At 30.5% G+C, this 22,536-nt stretch overlaps 5 protein-coding genes across 7 annotated transcripts; 3 read left to right on the top strand and 2 right to left on the bottom strand.

Annotated features, from left to right (window-relative positions):
- Positions 1-2,288: 2,288 nt before the first annotated feature.
- Positions 2,289-4,569, bottom strand: FLA7 (FASCICLIN-like arabinoogalactan 7). Of its 3 annotated transcripts, XM_028084974.2 has the most exons (3): positions 4,388-4,503; positions 4,205-4,284; positions 2,289-3,374 (listed from the first exon to the last, which is right to left on the bottom strand). In XM_028084974.2, the coding sequence occupies exon 3, from the start codon at positions 3,314-3,316 to the stop codon at positions 2,543-2,545; it is 774 nt and encodes a 257-aa protein (XP_027940775.1). In that variant the 5' UTR covers positions 3,317-3,374; positions 4,205-4,284; positions 4,388-4,503; the 3' UTR covers positions 2,289-2,542. The 3 variants fall into 3 exon arrangements, with proteins under 3 accessions (XP_027940775.1, XP_027940774.1, XP_027940773.1); XM_028084973.2 differs by lacking the exon at positions 4,205-4,284 and having other exon boundaries at positions 4,388-4,569; XM_028084972.2 differs by lacking the exon at positions 4,205-4,284 and having other exon boundaries at positions 4,285-4,440.
- Positions 4,570-7,691: 3,122 nt separating this feature from the next.
- Positions 7,692-9,641, bottom strand: SCN1 (Immunoglobulin E-set superfamily protein). The gene is made up of 5 exons (XM_028086067.2): positions 9,203-9,641; positions 9,022-9,088; positions 8,576-8,794; positions 8,371-8,495; positions 7,692-7,987 (listed from the first exon to the last, which is right to left on the bottom strand). The coding sequence occupies exons 1-5, from the start codon at positions 9,404-9,406 to the stop codon at positions 7,916-7,918; spliced, it is 687 nt and encodes a 228-aa protein (XP_027941868.1). The 5' UTR covers positions 9,407-9,641; the 3' UTR covers positions 7,692-7,915.
- A 3,449-nt stretch (positions 9,642-13,090) lies between these two features.
- LOC114193189 (uncharacterized) lies at positions 13,091-14,213 on the top strand. Its single transcript, XM_028082907.2, has 2 exons — positions 13,091-13,277; positions 13,542-14,213. Exons 1-2 carry the CDS (start codon positions 13,170-13,172, stop codon positions 14,040-14,042), a joined length of 609 nt encoding a protein of 202 aa, XP_027938708.1. The 5' UTR covers positions 13,091-13,169; the 3' UTR covers positions 14,043-14,213.
- Positions 14,214-15,092: 879 nt separating this feature from the next.
- Positions 15,093-17,109, top strand: LOC114193812 (PTB domain engulfment adapter). Its single transcript, XM_028083754.2, has 4 exons — positions 15,093-15,366; positions 15,537-15,618; positions 16,304-16,462; positions 16,758-17,109. Exons 1-4 carry the CDS (start codon positions 15,184-15,186, stop codon positions 16,820-16,822), a joined length of 489 nt encoding a protein of 162 aa, XP_027939555.1. The 5' UTR covers positions 15,093-15,183; the 3' UTR covers positions 16,823-17,109.
- Positions 17,110-20,741: 3,632 nt separating this feature from the next.
- LOC114193329 (NAD(P)H-dependent 6'-deoxychalcone synthase-like) lies at positions 20,742-22,289 on the top strand. Its single transcript, XM_028083074.2, has 3 exons — positions 20,742-21,245; positions 21,367-21,610; positions 21,720-22,289. Exons 1-3 carry the CDS (start codon positions 20,926-20,928, stop codon positions 22,098-22,100), a joined length of 945 nt encoding a protein of 314 aa, XP_027938875.1. The 5' UTR covers positions 20,742-20,925; the 3' UTR covers positions 22,101-22,289.
- Positions 22,290-22,536: the final 247 nt, after the last annotated feature.

The following is a 22,536-nucleotide window of genomic DNA, read 5'->3' as shown; positions in this document are numbered from 1 at the left end:
GAGTACTCGTTTTACAGAAAATTTAAAATACTTTATATTATTTGGTGAAGAAGTTATAAAGTCAAAAGTAAGATATTTACCAATTTAACTTGGATTATTTAAAATTGGATCATTTTATATTAAATTTAAAAGGGAAAGTTTGAAATTTTACATTAAAGTTTAAGCATTTTTTTAGTGCAATTTTCATTAAGAATGAGTGTTTTGATTGAAATTAAAACATTGTTAAAATAGTTTTTTTTTATACAGGTTGAATAAACAAAATAGTTATACTAATAAAGAAATCTTTTTTATTTAAATTGTTATGATTATTTTTTTTAGATCACTGTTATGGTGCACTCATTTTTGGTTAATGTTAAGAAAATCATATACTTTTATATGTAATTTTTTTTTTACATAATTAGTAATTTAATAATGTATTTAGGTTTTTATTCGTTTTTTTCTTATATATTATCTTAGACTGGATTAATTCCTAAATTTTGTTAAATAAAATGAGTGTGTTTAAAATTTGAGATTTGAACATACCTTCTTATACGTTTTATACTTCTAATATTTTTCTTCGTTTAATTGATGTTATTCTTTTATTGTTTCTACTCCATAGTACCTATATTCATCCACTTTATATATGTATAATCATTACTTTCTGAAATTTATTTTCAAAAAATACTATGGGTTAATTTCACACTTGAGGAAATTTTGAAAAAAAAGTTGCGTAATTATCGTTATTATAACCTTATTAGCATAAATACATACGCGATCGTATCTGAGTGTATGCAATTTTTAAATATGCGTGATATTATATTAGTATGTAATATTGTATTGTTATTAAGTTAATATATAAACTATTTTTATTAAAAATAAAGTAAAATATATCAGAATAAATGAAAGAATAACCATTGATAAATAAAGAAGAAAAGAAGGAACAGAGATAGCCAATTTTATAAAAAATTTGGAAAAGTAATGATTAATTTTTAAAAATTTAATAAATTATTATATTTAAAGGATAAAATTGATATTTTAAAATGTGATGAGAATCTCATTTATATATCTTTATAAATTACAAATCAAATAAGTCTCAATAAAAAAATACTCTTCAAATATTTAAAATAGATGGAGAACAACACCATATTGTGTTTTGACATTTGAAATCTTTCGTAATGAATTTAATTAAAGTTTGATCTGATCTGATCTGATCTAAATTGTTTGATAATAAAAGTTTGAGCTTTGACTTTTAAAAATGTTTATTTAATCACATAAACTAGGCTTAGACTTACTTATAAGAAAGTGTGATAGACTGGTCTATTTATTTATTTAAATATAATAAATATTCAAAAATTAATATACATATTGAAATCTATATATAATAAATTTATAACTTAAAAATATCACATGATAAATAAAATAAATTTTAAGAAAAAAATATTGTTAATAAAAGAATTTTCATTATAACATCTTAATTTTGTGTTTTATAACCAAGTCTGTTGACCCTTTTATTTAGTTGGCCTATTTAAAAAACCGTTTGTTAGCCCAATTATTTTATGTGTTGCAAAATGAGAAATAAAAGAAATATCTTTTTATTTCCTATTAAATTGTAATGATTTCAAAGCTAAATATGGGATCCTATTGATTCGATTTTAGTACTTCACGCCTTCAATCAATGGTTGACAGTTAAAGTCATGATGAACCAGACATTAACCATTATTAAAGATTTTGGCTCAAATTACAGCTAACAAACATCATTGTATACAAGTTGTATAACACAACACAACTCAAAGTTCAAACAAACCCTTCTGCAATCTTCAAAGAGTAAAGAAATATAAAATTCCAAGTTAAGTCACCAAAAAAACTACATAAATTCCACTTCAACAAGTGTATCCCTGAAGAAATATAACCTTTCATGATCAACCTTAATTATTTTTATTCAGAGTGACTCATCTCTGATATGAAATGATATCACTGTTATTGAATTTATGTAGACCTGAATGAAACAGTACAAGTTAACCACTTCCTAATTGCTTTGAAGTTGACATTGCAAAGATCTCTTGGCCAAGATTACTTTAGCATCTCATAATTATCAAGCTTTCTTTTTCGTCAAGGAACTATCAACTTTAATCAATTATGCTTACAAAACCCAGCTCAGCAAGTTTGCAACGAAAACTTTTATACTAAAAAATTCTTCATCTTTAACTTAATTGCAGGACGATAAAAAAGGGTTCTTGTGAATCAGCCAAACCATGATCATTTTCAGGAAACAAACATCCCTTTAGGGAATAGAATCTGAAGTTGAGGAATAAACTTTAACTTTAAGTGATGGCATTAAACTCTCCAAAAAAGGTAGATACAGTCATAGCATAACAACCACATAACATGCCAACCACATGGTATGAGATTTTGAAAAAATAGTATAACAGCAGAAATCACATTCATACAGATATTGAATAACACTTATGTTCAAAAAAAATGGATTCAAATCAAAGCAAGTGCACCAGATGTATGTAGATACATAAACATAATCTAAATTAAATATTCATGAGGAAGAGTCCCATCAGAAGAGCACCAGCACGGCAAAAGATGCAAGGACAAGGTTGGCCCAGATTCCAAAGCTGATGAGGAGCTTGTGAGAAGAGGAGCCATCAAGATTTGATGATGGAGAAGATGCTTTGCTATCTGCACTGTGTTCAGTGGGAGAATCTGCAGCTGGAGCAACATCAGGAGTTGGTGCTGGAGCAGGTGCTGGAGGTATATCAGTGCCAAAAATTGCCTCAGGAAGCAGCACCTTGTCAACTTGGTATATAGCAACAGGATCTGTGGAATGAACAGCACTGCTCACCTTGGTCCTTGACCATCCTGAACTGATGAGCACTGTTCCAGAATTATCGGTGAAATTCAGAGTGTAATCTCCTCCAGCAAATGTGGGAGTGGAGCTGGTTTCGCTGAGTTTTGTGAAGTCAGCGAGAGAGTAGAAATGTGGCAAGGCATGGAAGAGGATCACTTGCTTTATCTGGTCAGAGGTGAGTTTGGACAGAGCAGATTTTTTCACAGATGAGAAGGCAGTGTCCTTGGGAACAAAGATGGTGATTCCTTCTTCGGTGTTGTTGGCTTGGTTTTGGAAAGTGTCAATCACTTTGGTGGATTCAAGGTATCCGAGGAAGGTGTGAAATGGACCTGCAACACTGAGCAACTCAGTGAGGTTCACAAAGTCTGGTGCTGGGGCTGGTGCTGGAGTTGGGCTAAGTGAGGGAGGACTAGCAGTTTTTGCAGATGCTGAACTGAGAAGCAGCATAATGTTGCTGATAATGAAAACCGTAGAAAACTCCATATTTTCTTGAGATGCTGGTTTATCCTACCCTTGCAATATCAAAAGTCTCTCCAAATTCCTGTGAGGAAAAAAAGCTCCACAGTGGTTAGAACTTAGAACTTATAACTTAGATCTCACCTCAACAAAACCTACCCCACCTTTTGTAAAAGTTAAATAATGCAGGAATAGAAAGTGAACTCCGAGTTCAAACTCAATCTCTAATAAATAAACAACATAAACAATCATAAACCCTTTAATTTGTTCTACCAATCCTTCTCTTAACATCACATCTCACTGAAAAGTTGTCTATAGCTTACTGATAATATCTAGAGACTAACATAATGACTGCTACCAGATCTTACAAAAGTTAACATACAAGAACAAAAGACAAACGATAAAACATTCAACAGAATATGAAAATGCACAAGGGAAGATCTAGGAATGCAAATTGAACCACAACAAGCAGAGGGAATTTCAGATCGGAGCATGATATATACACTATACCGAGGGGAGCATCAAATGTGTTAATTTTGGTTCACACCAGTGAAAAAAGTTAAATTTAGAACAGCACGCGAGTCCCGGAAGAGTAAATTTGCAAATGCTAAATTGAAGATTAAGACAGCTAGTGAAACAATAACCGAAGGATTTTATATGTTTTTAACAGAAAAACCATGATGGCCCCATGGCAAAGTGAATGAATCGTTTGGAAGCACATTTTCCCCACAAAGTTCCGAACTTTGTGAATGTAGGTGAAGTACAGAGTGGCAGAGTTGAAATGAAATGATTCCACGAACACCCACAACGGAATGAGACAGATCTAGAGTAGCTGATCCAAAATCAGAAGCACCCAGGAGACAAAAATGACATTGAGATGTGAAAAGCAAGAAAAGCTAAAACTTTGCACCAAACCATTAATTGAGGGACACCCAGAAGAAGAAGAAGAAGATGAAAGTTAAAGCAAAGACATGCATGAGCATAAGAACACAGACCTGAAAAAAAAAGACGAATTCAGAGAGAGAGAGAGAGAATGTGAAGGACGAAGAATGAGAAATGGAGAGAGGGTATATAAAGATTGAAATGGAGGGTACGTACCAGCTGGAAGGGAAGATGGAGAGAGAAAGAGAAGGGTATTGGATACAGCAAAGAGAAGGTGGTTCTATTGTGTAGTTGTACTTGAAGTTCTACTTGTTGTGTGAAGATATAATATACTTTAATGGAAAATGCATATCTGGAACACACTTTTTTCTAGCCTTGTATGGTGGCCTTTCTATATCTGCTTTAACTAATTACTTCCTTAGCCCATCATAGACCAACCTTGCACTCTACCCCACCATTTTCCATCTCCCATTTTTTCATCTTCCTAACCGACACACATAATGCTTCCTACTTATTTATTTACATCACCAAAAATGAAGCTGACATTTAGCCATACCAATGCCATACCCATCACTTCCTACACACACTATTTTCTTACTAAATTTTCTTTCACTTTTTTTTATCCGATTATATTTTTCGTTAGAGATAATACGATATTTTCAGTCTTTTTATCCGACTAGATTTCAGGTTAAAGATAAAACGAGTTTACGTGTGAATATAAATCTTATCTTACGAAATCAACTTGTAAGATAAGATTTACATTCACTTATATATTATGAATTGATCTTATTTCTAGTAATCTATCAAAAATTCTTAAATAATTGTTCTTCAAAAAGTATGTTAAATATCTCATATTAATAAGTAGAAGTAAAATTAATCTACACTACACATATGAATACAAATATTATCTTACAAACGAGTTGAATTAGATTTCAAATTTAATTCTTAATTATTGTATTTTAGAATGACAATAATTTTAGTTTACATTTCTTAATTTTAAAAGTTATAAGGCAATGTCTAATAGTTTGACAAACTAAAAAAATTAGTTTTTTTATGACAATCTATGTATATGATAGATTATGGGACTACAAACGACAATTCTTAAGTACTCGAACACATTTTCTAGTAGCCTACAAGACTACATCCTATACATGAAGCAATATGGTTAGATGTTGTAACCCTATCAATATCCTTTTTTCTACAAAATCTAATATCAAAACTTTCATGGTGTGATGTAAAAAATATACATATTTTGTATGTGTGAAAATATGTTATTCATATGCTTCATTAATGGATAACTGTAGTTCAAGAGACACATTGAGTCAAGCAAAAAAGTTTGAATTTTTTGCATAGGAAATCAAAATTTGTCTCTTATTCTTCACCCCTTTTATTGATACAATTACCGATTGCTTAGATTAAACTACGTAAGATTGCCACAAAATATGGATATGTAAACAATACAAACAACAAAATTGTTTAATATATTTAGAATTAAATTAAATGAAGATTTATAATAGTTGAGTTGTATAAATTGTTTGGTAACCGAATGCGTGAAATTGTGTTGTTAAGTGAGAAAAAATTATACTCATTGTATATTGCCTTGATTTGTAATGAATTTTTTTTGTTTGTTACATGTTAATTTTGTTTTCTTAATTAATTTTTTAAATGAGATTTTATTTACCAAATTTAGCAATATTAACACCATTGTTCTTATTTTGTAATTTATATATGAGTAATCCTAGAATTTACAAGAATTTTGTTATTTGTTGAACTAAGGGGATCTCATAATTTGTTACACATCATTTTGTTAAAACAAAAATGATTACATAGAGATTGAATGAGTAATATTGCTTTTAAGGGACTCCACCATAATTTTAAAATAAAATAATGTCAAATACAACAAATTAAGCAAGTTATATTTCATGAAATATCACTGTTAATTAAGTTGATGTAGGAGGCCATCTATTTTAGTATTTTATCTTGATTTTTTAAGTTTGTTGTTACAAAAACAATTTGTTTCTACTGAGGCTTTTACAATGTAAAATAAAAAATAAAAAATCATGAATGGAACAACCTTATGATTTAAAATATACCACCAATGTGTACGAACTAGTATTAATAAACTATGTTATCTTATATTTTGATTGCAACTTCCAAAAAAACTACCTCGTATAAGTTTATCTTAGTAAATACGTTACCAATTATAGGATTTCTTTAGTACACAAGACTTTCATAGAATTTTATAGTTTATCTTTCGAAATATGAAGGCGAGTTTGATTTTTTATTTTATTTTTTTAAAAATACTTTCCTTTCATTATTCTTTCAACTAATTAACTCCCCAAACTCTTTTGTTTCTAGTGACCTTCAAATCTATTATACCTTATCCTCTAAAATATAACTGGTTTCCATTTTGTGGCTATAAAGTGCATATATATATATTTTTTTATCATAAGTTAAAGTAAATAAATTTTTTCATTGAAAATTCTACTTAAACTTTAGATTTATTATTACTCAAACTGTAGTTCACTATCTTTATATAACAATTGAAATTGTGGATATTGGGAAAAGTCATCATACAAATTATTTCTTACGTTTTTTTAACGCAAATAAAATTAAGATATCAATGTGATGTGCAACTTTGTTGGATAGAGTATTTATTATCATGTAAAAAAAGCTATAGTTAATAATCATTTAACATTAAGGTTAACATTAAGGTTAAATATGTTTTTGGTCATACGATTTTAGTAAAAATTGAAATTAGTTTCTATTGAAAATCTTAGACCAATATAGTCCCTCAACTCTGTAAATGAATGAATTTAGTCCTTTTAACCAAATTTTATTACATTTATTTGACGTTTCAAATATATTTCATTATAGTATTTCATATGGTTTACACCGTTTGGGACATGTTTACTTCAATGTTAGCCAATAAACGCGTTTGAAACATCAAATAAACTTAAAAAGAAATAGTTTAAAGGACTAAATCTATATATTTTTAAAAATAAAAGACTAAATTGCTATAAGATTTTAAAGAATGACTAATTCTAATTTTCAATAAAAATTGAAGGACTAAAAACATATTTAATCTTAAGACCGTAGTAATTGGAGAAGAATATTTGGGTTTAAATTTATGAACTGTGTACAGAAAGATCGGCCCACAGGAGTATGGACTTTCAATTTTAGGCCTTTTTTTAGGATGCAGATTTTCTTAGCCCAATTTGGACAATACACTGTAGGCTGTGTAGTTGCAGAATACGCATCATTAAGGTTAAAGAAACTGAGGCGATTTAGGATATGTAACGTGCTTAACGCTCAGAGTTTATTGAACTGATTGATTAGGGTTACGTAATTATAGAGGGACATGACTATGTTTTAGTTTTTCAATATACTAACATATTTAGCAAACCATTATTAAATGCATTTCTCATAAATAAGAATTTCTTTGCCACCCAATTATCTATAATTGTTGTACCATCTTGAGTAGTACATTTGGGATAAAAGACTAACACAACTGATAAAATAAATAAAATTAGGGCATGTTTATTGGGAAAGTTACAAAAAAGAATGCTCTTTGTCTTTGTCTCTTTAAGTCAATACAAAAGAATATTTTAGTACAAACAAGAATTCAGCAACTACAACATATATATGAATTTCTTAAGTCAATAGGATAAAAATAAGAATATATTTGACTAAATGCAGAAGAGTCACTATTGCAGAAGCAACCTGGGCAGATTGGCACCATGTTCAAGCCCATTCCTTCCTAATATCAAAAGTATAGTTGATCTCCAAGTAGCATTTGTTGTCATCATCAAGAAACTGCAAAAGGAAAATATCATAACATAATATTGTATCAAGAAACTTGCAGCGAAACATATGAAGTGTGTGTTTGGTTCTGCGTGTCAAATTGACGTAGAATTGATTTTTTAACGCATAATCAATACGCTTTTGGTGTCAAAATCAATTAAAAGACAAAAAAGTTACATTGAATGAGAAACAACTAATTCTTCAATTCTCCGATGCTGAACATATCCTAAATTTTGACAACTTTTTCTTACAACTTGAGGTGGCATATTTTAAGTGACTTTTCATTTTTCCATGTTCTCATTTTCTATAGTACAGGAGGAAAATCACTTAGAAGATGCCACGTCAGATTGTAAGAAAAAATTGTCAAAATATCATTATCCAGGATTAAATATTACCTTTGATTTTGCAGAATATGATCCTCTTGCAAATAGTCCAGAGGGTGTGGTTTCTTCAGGCATCTCATGTGTGTAAGGCTCTTGTTGAGGGCTGAAAGTTCCAAGCATCTCCTTTGTGCTATCCACTGAAACCAGAATCATTCTGAGCTTTTCATGCCACAAGTTTCAACAAGAACAATGAATCAGACAAAAAAATAATCATTACCCTTCACACCAGTCTTCCAAACAGTGTTGGTGTATTTTAAGCCAGACACGATATTATTGTTCACCTGAAAGGTGAATTTCAATCGATATTGACTACCTTCCTTTAGAGTGAACCATAAACCCTTTGGATTCCCATCTTCAGGAATGGGAAGAACAATGTCATCTCTATCAGGAGAGACAATAGACAAGCTAGAAATTTTCACTTCAGGGTCCAAAATTTCTGGAAACAAATACAAAGTTATAATCGATTTAAACACCTCAAAAAACTTATATACCATGTTCCAGACTTTTATCACAGTTATTTCGAATATGGATACGGATACAGGCATCAGAACAAGTCTAGTATCTAAAATGTTGATTATAATGTATTTACATCGTGAAAACTGTCTATTAACAATGCGAAATGCTGATTCTTAAACACAAGCTATAATTAAGAGATAAAGAAACCTGCAACATTGTTCACATCTACACTTCCGAGGAGTTGTTCCTTCCATCTCCTTAAACTTTCATCATCCTATGTACGTCAACCCCAGAAACCAACCAAAGAAAGAGAATTAACTGATAAAGAAAACACAGGAAACATACGATGTTATTTTGGAATGTTGAATTTGAGTTGAAAGATAGAAACCTTATCTTTCTCGAGGTGTTCTTTAAGAGTGCACTGAGGACCCAATTGAATCTTGGATCCTTCCTCTTCCTCTTCTTCGGTTCCATAGATCGAAGCCTCACTCACTTGCCTGCTAACGGGCTCACCTTCATTTTTATGAGTTTCGTTTTCATGATCTTTTGCCTCGCTGTGCTCGCCAGTTTCTTTGTTTTCATCGAACCCCATGTTCTTGGAACTTGATACAGCTCCAACAGGGAAGGTGGTTAACTCATCAACCGTCACAAAGAACAAGAATAGTAATGGGATAAACAAAATGAAGACTATGATGCAATTCAACGATGCGAAAGTGTTTTGAAGGGATTAGTGGAGCTGGAAAAAACAATTATAGCTTGTGTCTCCCAAAACCCAAAAATGATCATTAACTATAAGCAAAAAAGGAAAGAGACGACAAAGGAAAAATGACATATTTGTCTGGTAGCGTGTTTTTTTGTGGTCAGATGGTCAATATTTGAGGATGAAAGAGAATTTTATGGGTAATTTTAGGAAATGGTCGCGTGGTGATCCGAAATCTTTGTTAACGGTAATATTTAGATATTGACTTTTTGATGAGGGGGCACAAAATGTTTTCTTCAAAATTAATTTCAATTTTGTATTTTGTTTTTTGGATTAAGAAAATTATCTTACTATTTTTTGATAAACAAACATCACTTTAAAAATGTTTTCTTCTGAATAATTTGCATTGCTATTCTTTGTATGGTGATTTTATATTATGGATATTGATTGAGGGATACTGGGCTTATCCAAAAATTAAGATTTTTTCTTCTATCCACACCCCTGTTTTTACACTGCCCCATTTTTGTATACGAAAATATCCTTCATGAAAATGTGTTCTGTCATATAATGTTCTGATACATTATAAACAATTCTTTATAATGCGATTCTCTTTACCGTGGAAAAAATGGAGTGTAGAGATACCTTACATAACTAGTTTTAATAATATATTAGAATAAAACTACATCTAGTATCTGTAAAACTTATGCAAAAGTAGGAAGTTATAAAAAAATTCATAATGAGGAGTTTGCAGAATAAAATTGGAGTGTAAAGATGATTACGTTTCAAAAAATTGCTTCTGCACTGCAAATTCAGTTTCCACTAAATTTGCAAAAAGTAAAAGATAACGATGAAATTAAACATTAATGAATGATCTAATAACAATTTTATAACCGACAAAATAATAGATTTAACAAATCACGGATCTCCTTAAATTTAACTTGATTCCAAAAATCTAACTTGTAAAATGGGATTTTCATATGCTCATTTTAAATTTGTAATCAATTCGAAATCTCCAACAATTATTATCAAAAACACTAAAATGTACTTTCTTATTACACCATATTGCACCATGTTCCATTTCCACTACAACTATTGTTGTTACAGTGTCTTCTTCCTTATTTTATCTTGGATTTCTATTTAATATTTGAGAGGGAGGAAAGAGATGAAAAGAATAAATCATTGAATTTTGTGAAAAACTTTCTTAAAAAGATATTTCTTATACTTTAGAAAGGTTGTTTTGAAAAGTTTAGCTCAAAAAGTTTCTTAAAAAAAAGCATCTTGTATATTTTGAAAATCTCGATAAAGAAATTTTGTTCCAAAAATTTGACAGTACGTCATCAATTTATTGGGTCTTAAATAAGAAAAAGAATTTTTTTTTTTCTTTATGATTTGTTAGTTCATTATAAAATTTAAAACAATGTAACTCTTTGCATTAAGTTTTCAAGAATAAGAAGAAAAAAACTAGTGAATCTTATATATATATATATATTGCTGGAGGGAAACAAACTTATAAATAACGGGGGTGCAATTAGAAATTATGAACACCAAATTAAAGTGGAATCAGTTACGAAAAAGACTCAAATGTTGTAGAGAAATTAACTGGTATTAATAGAAATACCTACCCATTTTACTTATACACATCCTTTTCAACTTTAGTTTGGAAGTTTGGAATCAACCATCGCCATAGCAACTCATCTAGCACACCTTTGAAGGAGTGTATTTTATTAAACTCTTAAACTATATTAACAGAAGTAAAAGTTATATTTTTTTTTTCTGAGGGTAAAATATGAAATGACAACTAAAAATTAAAGGTTAAATATTTTTTTATCCTTTAACTTTCAGAGAATTTTGGAATTATTTCATTTTGAAATTTTAGACCAATTTAGTAATTCATCTTTCGAGATACGTGGATTTAGTCCTTTTAATCAAATTTTACTAGATTTATTTGATGTTTCGTACGCATTTCAAGATTGTAGTTGAGTTGTTTATATTGTTTGATATATTTTTGTTTTAATATTAAATCAAATACTATTATGAAACGCGCTTGAAATGTCAAATAAATTTAACAAAATTTGATTAAAAGGACTCAATACACGCATTTCGAAAGACAAAAGACTAAATTGGTCTAAAATTTTAAAATAAACTAATTCCAAAATTAACTGAAAGTTAAGAATCAAAAACATATTTAATCCAAAAATTAATTTCTTCTTTGACGGAGTCACGGATTTATTCGTAATGTTTGAATAGGGCATTGTTACAGCTATTCATGCCTTGGACAAACACATTTGGCAATAACTTTTTTCATGTGTCTGTTTCCAGATTTACAGCTATAAGATTTACTGTTATGTGTGTGGTTGTTAGGTAAATAATTCCAATCTCAAAGATGATGTGATGCACAAATTTTAATTCCTAGGCCTAATCATTCTATTTTGGAGCCACTACCAACCACAATTTTTATAACTCTTTATGACCAGTTTTTCCCACAATTTCTAAATTTTGTTTGAAAGGAACAGAAACAAAGAGAAAAATCCCTAAAAAAAATTTATACACCATTTGAGGAGTTTATACAAAATTAACGGACACATTTTTTTACCCATACATAATAGCTCAATAGGGCAATACGAAACACAACAGAACATGTCAATGGTGGCATCATTCATAAACTTTGATTTTACAAATGTAGTCTCATCTCATCACATCAAAATCAAAAGGAGGAGAGTGGTCGGTGTGTGATTTCCACGTGTCACGAAGCGATTGGTGGAAAATACGGTACCAGATGTGAATCTCCTGGCAGGGCCTACAGAGATGGGCCCACTAAGATGGACCCGATGGCCCACCAGCCGACCAAGGCCCACATTGTTTAGGTGAACGACGGTTTGTTGCTTTACCTACGTCAGGGTCTGATCTGGAACCATCCTCCATTTATTTATTTTATTTGTTTGTTTGGGATCCATCACCGCGGAACATTTCATTTCACTGCTTCCAAAATTATTTCTAGTATACTCACAAATTTCTAACAATTCTTTTCTGTTATCTATCTTTTTCATTCAATAATGCATTTTTTTTTCTTAATTAATTATAAGAATCAATCTTACACATTAGAGTACTCATATATCCTGTCATGAAAATTATGAGTAATGAATTTATTAGAAATTTAAGTGTGAGACTAAATCTCATCTCACATGGAGTAACCCATTATTATTTTAAGATTTTTGATTGATAATGATGTTAATTTCTGATATAATTACAGGACTCATCGGTGTGTTTTCCGCGACGAAACTATGCATAAGAATGACAGATTTAGCTTACTGCTAAACCAGTTAGCAGAAGCATTTGTTAAGTTATGATCATTTTACCACAAAATTGTGTGAGTTTGATAGTTCCGACTGCACAAAGCACAGAAACTTAGAAGCAAAAGAATGATGATCTCAATGAAAATGGTGCTCCATTATTCAGACTGGTAGTAGAGAGATCCGAAACAAGCATTATAAAATAATAATATAACCTCATCTCTAAGCCTTTGTCACCATTATTGCCAAACATGCTTATGAACATTCAGTGATGGAGGGGTCAAATCCCAAGATTCTTCAACCGTCCCCACCTCTCTTTTTCTTTCATTAACAACACCCTTTTAACTCTATTTAATCCACTCTCAATGCTCATTTCTTTTCATCAAAACCTTAGTAGCCTTCTACATCACTCTCAACTTTGCTCCTCTTCATTCACTTGCATATTCTTTGCTATTCCAATGGCCACTGTTGAGGTAACTCCATTCAATCCTCTCTATTCTACTCTAATTCACTTCGTTCGTCACTTCAGAACCTGAATTTTTTTTAACTAGATCATGTTGTTTTGGCATTACTTTATTAATCTATATTATTCTAGCAGCTTTGTAAATACATTAACCAATTGTTACGAAGTAAATAAGAGCAAGAAGTGTTGAAACTGCACTTCCATGACCTTATTAAAGTTAGGATTTTGGTAAGCAAACTATGAATTTTCATCTGAATGGAATTGGAATTTTTAGGTTGTATCAGCTAACGTTGCCCTCCCAGAGGACAAGATAGAGGCACCATTGAAGGGTGACGAGGTAAAGAAAGAAGAAATAGTTGCAACACCAACACAAGCACCAGAGCCTGTCACCGAGGAAACCAACGAGGAAACTACCGAAGTCCCAGAAGAAAAGCCCTCGGTTGAAGTTGAGACAAAAGAAGTGGCAGAAGAAGAGGTTGTGTCGGAGACGGTGACAGAAGAGCCAAGAGTTGAGAAGACGGAGGAGGAAACTCCAAAGGAAGAAGCTGAGACAGAAGAAGCAAAAGAAAATGCTGACCCTGATGAGGTGAAAACAGCAGAAGCGACAGAGAGCAAGGAAGAAGATGATGGTGTGGCGAAGGAAGAAGAGAAAAGTGAGGAGGAGAGGGTTGAGACAGAAGGGTCGGATGAAAAGAAAGAGGAGGAAGCGATCGCAGAAGGTGAGAAGAGTGAGGAGGTGGCAGTGACAGAGGCTCCGACAGAGAAGACTGAGTAATGAAAATGTGTCATGTGTTGTTGTTGTTGCATGTGTTCTGTTTTGTTTGCTTAGTGGTCTAATAAAAGGTGTAGCTACATAGGATCATGAAGTCTGTTATGTTCTTTCTGTCACTCTGCATGCAGGATAACTTTGTTTCATCAAATAAATACTTAGATTATTGCTATCTTATATTATATGTTTTGGCAATCGAGTGTTTCGCGTAGTAAAAATTTGATTGATGAAAGATTTGTCACAAATAAGATCTTGCACGAGGAAATTTAAGGATTAATCAGTGGGATTACATCCGGTTTTATTTGGATATGTGGATTTGGTATTCGTTTTTAAAAAAGAATGTGAATTAAGTCTTAATTTTTTTAAAATATGTTTTCATTGGGTCCATTTTAAAAAAAATTTATTAATATCGTTAATGATATTAATATTTAAAATGACTTACAAAATTAGGTATTGGTATTTATATTAAAATTTAGTGATAAAAATCATAAATAAAATTAATTACGTAAAGTTTGAGACTCGATTAATACTTTTTAAAAATATTATACTAAACTAAGACATCTGAATAAAAATAAATATAAATATCATCTTAGTTATCTGACTAATTAAACCTAAAATAAGAAAGTGTATGTAAAATCAATTTCTTCACTCTATGGTGGGTTGTCATAGGCTACCAACTAAGCTGTGTATTAATCAGCTGTGCCATCAACATGGTATTTCAATATAAAAAATCATCTATGCAGTGTTCACCTTTTGCTAGAAAGATTAAAAACCAAGTTTTCGTTATCTTTCAAAGTCTTAATTTCTTGCGATATATTTCTCTATTCAAAATATAAAGGTGCTTAATAATAAAATTAATATACCTTTATACGAATTTTAGCGTTAAAAAAAATAAAGTGACAAATATTCTTACCACTGAAGTATTTTTTAAGTAAAAAGGCAAAAGTGTAAAACTAAAATTATAAATAATTTTATATAGTTAATTTAAATAAATAAAAGTATAATTGAAGTTATTTATTTTTAGAAAAAGAATAAATTACAGTGATATTTGGACATGCAATTTGAGGCAGAGCGGATAGAATTGAATTGAGCACTTGTGTCTATAATCCATGTAGATTTTGGCTTTGGTTGTTATTGTTCGAGAAAAATGGCATCGTTGTTTTCGAACTCACCAATGGTAGTAAGAAGCAGAGATGAAGTGTATGTAGCTGCAATGCCTCTGAGGGCTACAAAGGGACCACCCCAGTTGCTTATGTCTGCTGCTTACTCCCTCAATTTCTGGGATTTCCAGCATTTCATGGTCATCATCAAACCCTATTCACCTTCTCAGGTCAATTTCCTTTCTTTCGCATAACCCTTCAATTTCCTTTGTGTAATTTAATTTACTGCTTATTGGGAATAGAAATGTTGCCTTATTTTTTGTTTCAGCAATTTCGTTTTTTTCTTCTTTATTCATCATGCTTGAGTTCTAATCTGATCATAATGATAATGCTTTTTCAGGTTCTGGTTTTTGATTTTCAGCCCAAAGATCCTGAAGATATATATGTGGCAATAGCGGCTTTGTATGGTAGAGCAGTGCCAGGTAAGAGAAGAAGATGAGTATATAAACTAATTGGCAGAAATTATCTTGTATTAGTTTATACAGAAGCTTATTTTTAATTTCTGCTTACACTGATTTTAGTTTATGCAGAGTCTTCTATTTTTATGCTAAGTGTTAACACAACATATTGGATTTAAAAGTTTATATGGAACTTTCAATTGTGCCCTTTTTGTGTTTTTGCTGTTGTACTAGATTGTGATTGCAGTTGGTCAATCATATAAAAGAAAATCACAATCTGAATATCTTAAAACGATGAAAGACGTTGTTGTCTGTGGATGTTGCAAATGCTTTGCTTCAGCATATGAACTTTTATGTTATTTATATAGTTTCCTTGTAGCAGAGCCTCTGTTACCATTAGTGAAAGCATATGATGAAATCTTCTCCCATAGCATGCCAGAGGAAAATTTTCCTTGTGCTGTTGTTATTGTGGGTGCTTCAGCATCAAGAATTTGATTCTTGGTGCACGAGCTTCAGCATCAAAAATCTGATTCCTGATCCATTTAGTTCTTCTAAGATGACATTATGATGTCAACCTTTTGTCACAGAAAACTTGACCATTTTGGGCTGATTTATTTGTGACAGCTATTTGAACTTTCTGATTGGACTTTATCTCCATAAAATGTTAGTTATTTTTCCTTAGAATCATGAACTTTTTTCATATTCCTAGGAACTGTTCTTGTGAGGAAGTTACAGAAGTTACCAAGAAACAAATGCTGGCTTGTTGGATATTCAAGTGAGGATGCAGTGGAAATAGCAGGAGAATTCAACAAAAAATGGGAAACAAATTTGAGAATTGGCCTACACGATTGTCGCAATTATACCAACAGTAAGAATTTATTCAGTGATGATGCTTATGTTGTATGTGCCCTTTTGTGGAAAGAACTTTTAGGTCCCCTTTCCTGCATGCTTATATATTTACTACTTCATTTTATCTATCTTGGAAATCATTAATTATTGATATCTAGCATCACAATTCAATCTGCTCTAATTTTCCATTGCGCTTTGAAATTGTGTTAAACTTAGATGATCGATTTAGAAATCCTATCATGCAGTATTTGATTTCACTCTTCTTTACTATATTATTGGTTATGAGGTATTGAATCTTTGTGGTGAATTCAAAGGTTTGGTTAAGGAACTCACTGGCGAAAAAGATGTGCTGGAACGTCTGAGAAAAATTGGTGGTTAGAGGGAATTCACTGTTGAATTCTTTATCTGCCATCACAGGATCATGCTTTCAACTTCTTTTATCACTTTCATCGCTTCACTCTCATGAGAACTGGCTAAACATCATTGCCTTCAAGGGTTTCTGAAGAAACGAAACCTCTAATTGGTTATATATTCTTCTGTAGATAAATAGAGGTCTCTGCTAAATAAACCTAACAGTGGTGATAGATTATCAAAACTATCACGTTGTGGTTGTTGTATACTTCAATATACTATACCAGTGAATGCCAATATTTATCTTAAACTTCATTTTGTAGAATGAACTAAATCTACACTTGAATTTTAAAATAATGTTAGAGCTTATACAAACGATTATTATTATTATTATACTTAGTCGAACATCGTAATCAAGTTGCAATCAAATTATCTGTAAACATCTTTTCTACTTTATGTTTGGTATGTTCAATCTTACACATTTGGGATGTATTAAAAATCTCGTATTATCTAAAGCTGTGATGAAGATATACTGTATAAGTGAAGAATAAATATCTTTTTAGATAATTTCTAATAGGAATTGTCCACATAACATTATTTTAATGTGGATTTTATAAATATAAATTGTTTGAAATTAAAAAAATATATTTATTGAAATTGAAAATAATTATTTACACATACTACTTTATACTTGAAATAGTTGAATCCAGGTTCATTAGGTATTTAAAAAAAGATTAAATATGTTATGATCTCTCAAGTTTTAGTGAATTTTGGAATTAGTCCTTCTTCGAAACTTTATACCAATTTAGTCCTTCATCTTTAGAAATACGTGGATTTAGTTTTTTCTTACCAAATTTTGTTAAGTTTATTTGACATTTAAAACACATTTTATGATAATATTTGAGTTAACATTGAAACAAAAATGTGTCAAACAATGTAAATAATTCAAATACTATCATGAAATATGTTTGAAACATTAGATAAACTTAATAAAATTTGGTTAAAAAGACTAAATTCACACATTTTTTAAGATGAATAACTAAATTGGTCAAAAATTTTAAAGAGAGACTAATTCTAAATTTTACTAAAACTTGAAGAAGTAAAAACATATTTAACCCTTAAAAAAATTTTGGGGGTGCCGAAAGAAACTTGGAGGTGCAATAAGAAAGCCCCAACTCAGTTTAATAGTTAGAAGCCGCCGATACTATATTATTAAGTCAACGGATCCTTCTTTTACTTCAATATCTTAATCAAGCACAATTGTATTTGTTACAGATTCTTATGTGTGATTAACTTCTTATAACTTTAATAATGTTTGTATTAATTACAGAAAAATATTCAGGATCGATAAAGTGGTTTTATATTTTAACATGTACTTTATAATATTCAAATTCCATTTAAAACAATTAATCTCCAGATGGAATAAAAAACCATTCACAACTTGTAAAGAAAATCAAAACTATGAAATGAAAAATGAAATTTGAATTCAAGTTTGCCAAACTTGCATCATTTTCTTGTTGTCACTTTCAGTCTTTTAAATGACATCATTTTTCTTTTACTTTAATTTTATGGTGAGCACAAATGGAGAAGATGGTAAAATGAGTTAGTCTAATTTGTTTCGATTTAGATCGATTTTAGTTTTAATTAATCTAACAACTAAGTAAAATTTTGTTGGGAATAGTCCAAGTGTGAGTCAAAGTCTCACATTGAATAAAATAGACAAAGTTAAACACTATATAAAAATAAAGATCCATAACACTATTGTCTTAAGATTCTGGGGTTAAAGTGGTATTAAATGCCTTATATATATATAATCATATGAAACTAATATAAAACGATTATAAAATATATAATCCAACGGTGGTATCAGAGCCGAATATGATTATAAAATATATAATCCAACGGTGGTATCAGAGCCGAATATAACCCAACAAACTCTTATATAGAGAAATTTAAAAATGAAATTAATAGTCATTTAAAAAATAAGAATATAATTTATTCTTATACAATTTAAAAATATATATGTCTACGAAAATAAGAAATCTTTTTATATATAATAATAATAATAATTATTACTATTATTTCTTTTGTACGTGTAACATGAACATAAAAAGTTGTGTTTTAGTCTTATTTTAGTATAGTCATTACACTTAAGCACACCGATATTTAAATAATCAATCATTCTTCTAAATACACCCCCATGAGGGGCCACCTCTAAAAATTTAAACAGAGCGAGTTGGTGTAGTTTACAATGAATTATTATCACGTTCCTGTCAAGAAAAAAAAACATTGTCCTTCTCTATATTTAATATTTAAATAATTTTCATTCTAATTAGGTAGGTAATCGAGTAGATACACTTTTTAAATATAAAAATATATTAAGTTTTAACTTTTAAGGCAAACCAACAAATTTCAATGTCAATTCGTAACTGAATAATAATATAAAAATATATACATATATACACTTCTCATAAATATTGTATAAAATTAATATTTGAAGATATTAATTATGTAAATGAAAATTTTATTTTACATATGAAATTTTAATTGATATTGTAAAAAATGTACGAATACAAGAAGAAAAGTCTTAAACGGTGTTTTCTACAAGTTGGAAAGTTAAACGAGACCTAGCTGACTATAATATTAGATGTAACAATACAAAATCTCTCATTATTGTCAATTTTATAGAAAGCATAGATAAAGGTTGACTCATTCAACATAAAATATTAATCCTTATCTTATATATTATTTTCATGCCAAAATGTATTAATAAAAAATATTTTACACATGAATTTTTCAATCCTAAATACTGCAACTCTCAGTGTGAAGAAGATAAAAATATCCAATAAGTGCGTAATCGCAGTCAACAATCGCAACTGGAAAAATTATCATGCAGAATATTTGAAAAGGGAGACCTAGCTACCCACTATTTCAACACAATAATTATAGAATAAAACGATGACGTTTATAGAATGTTAATTAAGTAGAGTTTTTGAAGTTGGTAGCTTAAGTTTTTTATATTTCAAATACGGAAATTCTTTTCCTATGGTTTGTCGTTTGGCACTGAATTATTGAGTTAAATATGTTTTTGATATTTTTACTTTTATGTTAAAATTAGATTTTTTTTTTTAAATTTTTGTCAAATTTAATCTTTTATCTTTAAATATGTGTAGATTTAATATTTTAACCAGATTTTGTTTATTTAATTTTTATTTTTTAAGATTAGAGTCTACCACGGTTAAAAATTACTAGTTTTTGCCTTTGTTTTTTAGCAGTCCAATATCTTCTGTCATCAATTATTTAAAAATGTGTGGTGACAATAGGTGGAATTTTTCTTGCGCAATCATCTTATCATGATACGAAAAACCAAAACATAATATACTCCAAAAGTTTTCATTATTTTTTATTTATTTCACTTTAAAATTTAATAATTTATTTTTATTATGATCATTTTACTTTTAACGTGGATTATTGGTGTCAAGTAATTTTTTCCAAACTAAAATCACTAACATTTTATTGAAAGTAAAAGCAAGTAATACTATATTATTGTATACAAACACGTGAAGGAGATTTTTTCCGAATTACAAAGCATAAAACTTAACTATATTTTTCGAGCCGCCAAAGAAAATCATAAGAAAACAAAAAGGTTAAGAGAATGAGTCAAAGAATGGTGTAGAAAAAGAAAACAAAGCTTCTCTGCATCATCACCCAGCTACCAACAACTAGATTATTTTAGATATAGTGGAAGAAGATGTTACTTTCACTGACCAAATTTGAATGAAGTTTCTGAGAAAGACATATTCATGTTTAATAGCTACAAGAACTTGAAATGAAATTGAAGTTTCCTACAAAAAAAAAATGTTTATAAAAGAAGATAAAGAAAAACTTTTGATCCATCCAAATTTAACCAACCAAATTTGATTAAAATAAGAATATGATGGATGGTGGCAGAGCTGAGTATAACCCACCTAACTTCCAATTCAAAGCGTGCCAAAAAATTTGGAGAACACGTAACACTTTTGCAGTATAAAAAGGTCACCACCTTATAGCCAAGTTCATCAGATTACACCAACTAGTGCAGTTCTTGATCAAACTATAGCACTATACTAGTAATCACCACTTCTTATTACAATGGTTGCTGTTGAAATTCCCACACTGGTGCTTCCAAACTCTTCTTCCGAACAGAGGGTGCCAGTGGTTGGAATGGGTTCTGCACCAGATTTCACCTGCAAGAAAGACACAAAGGAAGCAATCATTGAAGCCATAAAACAGGGTTACAGACACTTCGACACTGCTGCTGCTTATGGCTCTGAGCAAGCTCTTGGTGAAGCCTTGAAAGAAGCTGTTGAACTTGGCCTTGTCTCTCGTCAAGATCTTTTTGTCACTTCCAAGCTTTGGGTCACTGACAATCATCCTCATCTTGTTGTTTCGGCCTTGCGCAAATCACTCAGGTGATCATTACTTTATCTTTTATTTCTTATATTTATCTCTTATCTTTTATCTTTTTATCTCTTATATTATATGATATCTGATACATAATTTTACCAACACTAACTTGTTTTTTGTGTTCAGAACTCTTCAATTGGAGTATCTTGATCTCTATCTCATTCACTGGCCGATCAGTTCTCAGCCTGGAAAATTCTCATTTCCGATTGAGGTGGAAGATCTTTTGCCTTTTGATGTGAAGGGTGTGTGGGAAGCCATGGAAGAGTGTCAAAAGCTTGGTCTCACACGAGCCATTGGTGTCAGCAACTTTTCCGTGAAGAAACTTCAGAATTTGTTGTCTGTTGCTACCATCCGTCCTGTGGTGAATCAGGTAATAATCAATCTTGTTTTGTATTGTATTGTTCTTTTGTTTACATTTTTGTTGGTGTCAATGGTTAATTCTTGATAAGATTAATGAATATTTATTTGATATTGAACAGGTGGAGATGAATCTTGCATGGCAACAGAAGAAGCTAAGAGAGTTCTGCAATGAAAATGGGATTGTTATAACTGCATTTTCTCCTCTGAGAAAAGGTGCAAGTAAGGGACCAAACGAAGTGATGGAGAATGATATGCTGAAAGAGATTGCAGAGGCTCATGGTAAAACTATAGCTCAGGTTTGTCTCAGATGGTTGTATGAACAAGGAGTCACTTTCGTGCCTAAGAGCTACGATAAGGGAAGGATGAACCAAAATCTTCAGATTTTTGATTGGAAGTTAACTCAAGAAGATCATCACAAAATTAGTGAAATATATCAAAATCGTTTGATCAATGGACCCACCAAACCCCAACTCAATGATCTTTGGGATGATGAAATATAAACTACAACTTGTAGTTTCATAACTCAAATGTTGAATTTTCCTTTTACATTGCAATTTAAACTTCATGTTAGCTTTCTCATTTTGTTTTGTAAAGAAATGAAACTATGGATTCATTTCTAGACAATGTTGCTCTTTTCTCGATTGGATTCTTACTTTGGAAATAATTGGAGAATATTAACATTTATCATATATCTCATCTTTTTTTAAGTCTCATATCGACTTTTGATATAAGACCAATTCACAATATATAAGTGAATGTAATCTTTATCTTATAAGTTGATTTTGTGAAATTGAGTTAGGCTTACAAACCTATTTCTAACATGGTATCAAAATCACTGTTTAAAAATAAAAACCCTCTCCTAGCGAGATTCTTTGGATATTCTATTTTACCCACTATCGAATCGCTAATGGACTACCCACTCATTTTTTGTCAGAT

The sequence above is a fragment of the Vigna unguiculata genome, chromosome 8, assembly GCF_037176805.1.
Source record: "Vigna unguiculata cultivar grain cowpea cultivar isolate G323 ecotype 2 chromosome 8, ASM3717680v1, whole genome shotgun sequence".
Classification (NCBI taxonomy): Eukaryota; Viridiplantae; Streptophyta; class Magnoliopsida; order Fabales; family Fabaceae; genus Vigna; species Vigna unguiculata.
Note: the sequence above shows the minus strand (reverse complement) of the source record. Positions and strands in the feature narration are given on the sequence as shown.